At 41.9% G+C, this 7,657-nt stretch overlaps 1 protein-coding gene across 1 annotated transcript in view; it reads right to left on the bottom strand.

Annotated features, from left to right (window-relative positions):
- tnrc6c1 (trinucleotide repeat containing adaptor 6C1) overlaps nt 1–7,449 on the bottom strand; it is a 45,671-nt gene extending 38,222 nt beyond the window's left edge. Inside the window, exons 1-2 of the mRNA XM_073493968.1 lie at nt 7,432–7,449; nt 691–793 (exon numbers count right to left, since the gene is read on the bottom strand). Of these exons, the coding sequence (XP_073350069.1) occupies nt 691–753 (63 nt within the window). The 5' untranslated portion in view covers nt 754–793; nt 7,432–7,449. The remainder of the gene's footprint in view (nt 1–690; nt 794–7,431) is intronic.
- Nucleotides 7,450–7,657: the final 208 nt, after the last annotated feature.

The following is a 7,657-nucleotide window of genomic DNA, read 5'->3' on the forward strand; positions in this document are numbered from 1 at the left end:
TTGCTCATCTATTGAAATGCTAAGAGGTTCATGTTCATTCCTACTGCTTGACGGGGTGAAAGGGTTCAATGGGTTTGGAGCTGTGGAGGGAGTAAAATAGATAACATAAATGCTCCTCTCATACATTAAAAACACACACAAACATACTTTCACTGGCACTGACAGTAAGGGTCAAGGATACATAAACGTATTAAAGAGAGCAGCAGGCTAACATTCAGCTAACACTGAAAACAGATGACCCACGAAGAAAAAAGTGAGGAGGAGGAGGAGGGGTAGAGGTGGGGGTAAAAACAAGGATGATGACTACATAAAGTCCTGGGGAAATGCTTCTGGGGAAACACACATGACAAAATGCATGTGCTCAATATGCATGTGATCCCTGTGATGCAACTGCAGCAGAAACACCTGAGCATACTTGAAAGCTGCATTTAGTTGTGCACCAACTAATATTTAAAATAGTACCGATGGCGCTATAGCATTGACATCTAGGTTTGGTTGAGGAAAAAGGAAGTGGAAGTATGGTCTGTGTCAGGTAGCATTTATTTTCTTTGCTGGAAGACGGTGGCCACGCATGAACCACATGGATCTGGGACTTATAGTGTCTTAGCATGTTGGTCTTGATTGAACAGCAGGCGGCAGGGGAAAGTAAAGCTATAAAGCTGTATGTCTGTGTCAAATAAAAGAGTTTACCTTTTTCTGAGCAGTGTCTTTCTTTTTCTTCTCTTCTTGCTTTTTCTTTTTCTTATCTTCCATCAAATGGTTCTCTTCTCGTGTTTTTTGCTTCTTCTCACAGCTAAAATACAGGAAGAGAGACAGACAGACAGTTATTTTTATCCCAAGCACCAACTGAGGAGAAAGTGTCTCAACAGGTGAACACCTGCTAGAATGATTTCTTTACATTTATCTAGCTGCTTTGTTCAATTGTTGCTCTCCAAGGTAAAATCAGTGTTGTCAATGGCTGCTGGTATAACCCACAATATCACATGCTTAGTAGTAATACAACCGCCAGACAGAAGAATGTGGGCTTGTTTTGCACTTCACTCTTGAGCAGTACAGTTCTGGGCAAGATGTGGCGTTTTGGACCGTGCAAACTGTATGTGTGTGTGTTTTAGTTTGGTGGTCTTTGGGGTCGGCTCTGGAAACTATTAGGGAGGCCCTTGAAGGTCTAATAAAGTTGGGGCCAATGAGACTAGGCCCCTGTTCTTTAGTCTACATGCCCAGCCAGTGCAGCAGATCGGGACGCAACTAATGTGTGGGCAGACCACAGAAAAACAATACCTACTCTGGGTCGTAGACAACGTAGACGTTTCTACACCTTCCTGGTAATAGTCTACACCGAAGTGAACAGAAGTGTTCATATAGAGACACGTTCTAGTTTCATGTGCGAATGCATCCAGCTGAGAGCTGCTCTATATCTATCCTAATCCTCTACACAGAAAAACAAATAAATAAATAAATGCTAGAAGCCGGGTTTTTTAAGGACGACTGACAGAAGAGTAACCAGCCTGGAAAAACACATAAATCTGAATCAAGTTCCGTGAACCTTAAATGTGAAACTGTACATGAAACCATCAGCCTTTTTTTCGTGCCATGCCTATGCTGCTTCAGGCGACAGTAGTGTGTGTCATTGCCTGGCAACAAGCTCTCCCAGAGGCCCTGGTGAGCAGTCAGGTGGAGACAGACAGCGCCCTTAAGCAATGCGTTGAAATCAGTTTGGTTGTGGAGGTTCGATAATGGAATTGGAAAAGCAAGAATGAACAAGCACCAAAAACTAAAGCACAAATCTCAGCTTAAAATTAAGCAGTTGTGTCGGGGCATGGAGCATGTCATTGGAGCTTGGGTTCAAGAGGGTGTTTGAATAGTCAAAAATTATTCCTTTTTTCGCTGGTTTGACTGCTCTTTCTTGCCCTTTTTGGGCAAATGTAATAAGTTCAACCAAAAATGGGAAAGAGCATTTAGAAAAAGTTAGAAAATGACAACCACTATGTGTATTCAGCCGAGCTTCCACTTAGCTATGCTATAATGAAATATTGTTCTTTTTTTAGTGACACCAGAGTTTTGTGGCGTCTTTCAAATATTGTAGAATGACACATTTTCTTCCATTTCACAAAGATAATAGTAAAGTAAGAAAGCATAAATACCCTGCAAGCACCGAAAGAAACCACCAGCCTGCCAACAAAATATCTCTGAATTGATCATTAGAATTCATTTACATATAGTATTAGGATGATTAATACAAACTGTCACCTGAGTTTCAAAGCTGTATACTGTAATTCACTATTGTTTTCTATATGGCTTAAAGGAGCTACTATGAATTGTAATTTAAGGTGTTTGAAAGCAGTCAACATGTGTAAATGCAGTGCAGTTTCCTCAATCCTTTTAGATACCCGAATATGTCAGATGACATTAGTGTATTATTAATAGGGCGATTGAGTAATAATCTTATAATTGTAACTGTAATGGTGCATATTCACTGTAGGTTCACTGCAGGTTATAACATTTGCAACCTGACTTAAGAGTGTGCAATAATGTGTGAATAAAGTATGTATACCTATAGTGCAGTCCAATGTGATCTTACAAAGTATGTAGCAATGCTTTGTGAACTTGACGACAGCAGCTGCTGCCACCGTCTCCCAGAGGCCATGGTCACCTCTGCTCTCAGACTGAGCGGCTAACCAACAGGGGACAAAGGGTAACCGAGGGGAAGCTTACCGTTCACTGCAAAGATCAGACCCCACAATATTTCTTTATCCATTCTTCAACACAGCCAATACAACTGAAAAACCATTCCAGTAAGACCAGAATCAAACTAAAGCACTATTACTACATTTCTTAGAACGTAAACCTGTGCTTTCTGCTTCCTGTGTAGATTATGCTCCACTGAGGAAGCTTTTTTTTTTTTTTTTACACAGTCAATATATCAGTAACAGGCAAATCACACAGTGAAAGACATACACAAACACCTAAGTAATACCCAGTAAACTGAACCCAGAAACCTGACTCTTGAGTCCCTCAATGGTAAAGATATACAGCTATGGCAACAAATGTTTTAATATATAATTGGTAAACATACTTTAGATGTTATTTAATCAGGGTCATGGCTGTTCTGAATTTACTGTACAGCGACTGGAGTTGCTAGAAGATCATAAAAACTTTTGTGAATTATCTACCACTGCTAACAGATCCATAAAAAAACAAACCAAACAAACAAGCAACACTGTGACTAGTTATTTCAGCACAGTTAAATGAGTTGAACCAAATATTCCAAAGATTTTAATGTTTTCACCTTAAAGGTGAGAATTTGTATTTACATACACTTTTTAAAGCTGTACGTATTGACAGTAACAAATAAGCTATAAATTATTTGTAGACACTTTTTTTGCACTCACTTGCACAATGAGCATCCTTACTTGCTCAGCACATGCCTTCAAGGTTTGCTGGAGCTGACAACTGAATTCAGCAAGTCCTGCGACACTCCATGCTTGGTGGAGGCCGGATTGCATGCCTGAGATTAGGTTGTTGTTGGAATTTGCTTTGACACAAAAACACACCGCCTCCACACACCTATCTACCAATTCACATCATTAACACCTATTTTTACCTCCGAGAGTCTGGGTATGGAACCTGCTGGTGCAGCTGCCATGCTAAATATAGCTGGTGCTGCTCCTTTCAAAGGCATCAGTGGGGCTTGTGTCATGTAGGATCAGAGGATAAGAGAGATGCTCCAGTTAATGTGAGCTGCTGTTGGCCTCCAACCCAGATGAAGAGAGTGAGTGCCGAGCAATGTGTCAAAATGATTTCATTTTAAGAAACATTCGGTTCCCGAGCAAGACAGAGGGATTCTCACTCAGTGAGGGCTGCCATTTCATTTACAAACATCTGCCTGGCTTGGCCAGATGTGCATCCCTTGGATTCAGAGTGCTGACTGATGGTGAGATGGGGGAGGATGCACCAATGGTACCTCCAGCTCATTTGGATTCTGCAGCACTGTGACAAGATGAAACTTAAATCAAACCACTTTCTAAAGATAAAGACTCACCCATATATTACTGATGATGTTTTTGAAAATAAAGCCAATTCCAAGGAGCCCTTTTATCAACTGTACACACATATAAATTAATAATAACATAGTCAATTCTATTAATAAAAAATAAAAAAATCACACATAGGGGGCTACAACGATCTCTTTTTCATTCTATGTTTACTCGTAGTAGCAGGCTGAGCTGCATCATGAGTAGCCGTTCGTGGCGAGGAAGCACAGCTCGTGCCGATATGAAGGACGTAGGTCAATGAGCTCAGCTCTGTTGTGGAATTACATCCTCCTGTCAGAACAACAGGATTAGAGCTTGGTGTCCCTCTTAAAACCAGACACTCACTCTGCTGACAAAGGAAGGCAAAAGGAAGAGAAAAAAAATCACACTCAGACTGGGGAGAGACCAAGGACAGCCTAATAGAAGCAGGTGTAAAAACTGTGAAGAGAAATTGTGTGGATATGGAGAGGAAGGAGAGTTGATGTGTGCAAGGTGAACTGTGGATATGTAAATGCCACGCTGCCCCACATTGAAGCAATGAAGATGAGGTGGGGGGGCTACAATTGATGAGGCTGGTTTGTGTGTATGTGTGAGAGATGGGGGAAGGGGTGCTAGACGGCAGTCGCTGGGCACAGAGCCAGGAATGCCATCGCTGCAAGCCAAACAAGAGCACGGCGAGCCCTTGGGAGAACGCTCACTAGCAACCACAGCAGCAGCCGCCACTGCTATAGCAGCATGTGCAGCTCCCTCTGCTCTCCTGCGCAATCGCACTTCAGGGCAACACAGCTTTTTCAACTTGCACTGAAAAATATCTGACATGCAGCAGCAGGTTTTCAAATGCACAATGAAAACAAAACAAACACAACAAAAACCAAAAACAAAGTTAGTCAGCACCACCTTTCAAATTGTGTGAGGGTTTAGAAACTGCTGGGTAAGCACCGACAAAGTCCTTGTGCTCTGTAAAGAGGATTGCACTCTCTAAAGTACTTGAAGCTATTCTCAGTGTGGTCATGTTAATGCTTTCTGACCCGGCCTGACGACAAGGAAAAGGGAAACTCATGCTGCACTCCTGGCACTCTGAACTAGCCTTAAAATAACTTGTATGGACACACTCCAAAAGAACTGCCTCCAGTCCCCAATGTCAGTTGTCTGCTCCAAAAGTAATGGGAACACTTTTATGAGCTTGGTTGACAATTTATGGGTCCAACAGATCAAAGAACATACTAACAAATGTCTTATTAAACTCCAATCATGTAGCTTTTCTCAACGTTTCCACATTTGTCTTTATAAATCGATAAAAAACTAAACCTCTGCGTGAAGTAATTACCTGTATGTGAGGGAAAGCTCACATAACTCTACGCAACAGTAAAACCAATCTGGTACTGCCGATTTTTATTTCTGCAACAGAATATTTAAGAAATGCTTTAAAATAGCACTTATCTTAAAATACTGCCAAGACACTGACACCCCACACTACTATTAATAATAATTTGTGTAATATTTAACATGACTGTTAGGTTGTCACATACCAGATTTGTATACTTTAATATAACATAACAGTTCTTAACCTCTATCAATACTACAACAAAAAGAGTCTGAGGCAAACAGAATAGTAATACGTACAACCTGCACTCAGTGCTGGTACAGAAAAAGGCAATGACACATGCCAACACAATTGTAATGTTAATACCCTGCTGTATTGGGTTGAAAATCTTATTGTAGATCTCATCTTTATGTAGCTTTGGTTCTTTTGACATTATCAAACGCAGATATCGTTTTGTTTTAAACACGTTATCTAAAAAGGATTTAGTTATCAATAGTTTTGACAGCCATAAAGAAGTTATCTGTACAAAAATATAGCAACAACTGGTTCAGCATTTAAAAACTGACACATGGTGAATGGACAGCATTCGAGCAAACTTGCTTTTAAAAAAAATAAACTTCAAAACAGAAACTTGTTTCTTTGACAGCAATGCCTTTTCAGAGATATGCAAGCTCATCATTTCCACTGAGGACTCCAGCTAAGCATCTGATCACTGACACCAAACAACCCGCCAAACCAAATGACACAATCTGGCAAAATGCCCCTCAGCCCTCTAGTCCAGCGCTAAGCAAAAAGCCATAGAGAGTTTTGAACTGAAAGTGAGGCTATGACCTAAGCCTTATAGTAATCACAGTATTTAGAGGCCTGTTTTTGTTATCAAGCCCCCTTCGGCGCCTCTCTGTGAATACACACTGCCTCTTTCAGAGGCTTGGGTGCTGACTGGGGCCCCTGACCCAACACGGACAGAAAAGACCCCCACCCCCTTCCCTTTTCTATCACGATCTCTTCATCCCTTGCCAGGCCCAGGCCCAAATTGGGGATTCTAACACATTAGTAAAATCAGCGAGCCTCAAAGCTTACGTCAGTCTGCCCTCTACATGCATCAGGGTGCTGGCATTCCCAGTCTGCACACACTGCCTTTCTCCATTAGGACTGTGTGTCACTGCAGGATATCAAGCTGCAGCAGGAGCAGGGAATACAGGAAGCAATCTTTGATGCATCATGTATGTTAAGGTTCACACTCTCATGCTCAAACTATGGACTCAAAAATTAGATGTCCAACCGATATAAATTATTGAGCAATCCAGCAACAATTTCAACAACCATCTCAAGGTTATGTCAAAGCAATTACACGTAGCTACAACGTATTTGCTGCATAAAAAAGCCACTAATTTATTGTAAAGTGAAGGCCAGCTGGTACCTAACTAGGTATTCAATGAATAAATGGCTGAATGGATTAAGGGTACAGACGCTGCAACTGGTCTTAGTAAATGCAACTGGAAAAAGCAATGTATGTGGACATGAGGACAGTGATTAAACTCGGTTTGCTAATGCGTTTACTGCCAATCAGGTGATGCATGTTGGAGGGAGGCAGCTCCCTCTCTCCCTCTGGAGCATGTTTTGTGAGAAGGAGCTGCAACTATATCCAGCTATCAGCTCTCTTCTACACCAGTGCAACAGCAAGTGTTCAACCAATGTCTGCCGAGCTAGCCTGCTACAAATACGACAACTCAACAAGCAATAACACGGGGTGTCCTTGAATCATTTGTCTGCTGGTTAGGCCAAATAGTCCAAGTTACCATTAAGCTGTTATGAAGAAAAACCTACCGATTATCTGCTAAGGTTAGCATGTAATGCACGAACTAAAAATAAGGACCAATATGTCACCGACAACTGCCATAAAAAAGCACTCGCAGCGAAGAAAACATTGATGTCAAAGTGGGCTGAGCTCAAAATATTTTGATTCCCATCACAGCTGCTGTATTTAACTTCTAAATTCCGCATATTTCCGCAACTGGAAAGCGACAAGGTGCAAATGCGTCGTGCTAAGCGCCCTAAGGGATTAATAAATCCTACCATGAAGCGTTCAGGAGGTTCTCGTTGGCGGCGGAGCCTCTGCAGCCATTTTGTAGTAACTGACCGGAGCAGCAGCTCGAGACGGTTGAATCGGTGGTAACGGGGGGAGGGGGGAGGAGCCTCACCTTGCCACGTGACCTTCAATAACAAAACAAACTGGTCGCGATCCACGGCGCTCCTCCCCCGGCGTTTCCATGACAACTGCAGCCCCTCCATCATTCACTCC

This window comes from Pagrus major, chromosome 23 (assembly GCF_040436345.1).
Source record: "Pagrus major chromosome 23, Pma_NU_1.0".
Classification (NCBI taxonomy): domain Eukaryota; kingdom Metazoa; phylum Chordata; class Actinopteri; order Spariformes; family Sparidae; genus Pagrus; species Pagrus major.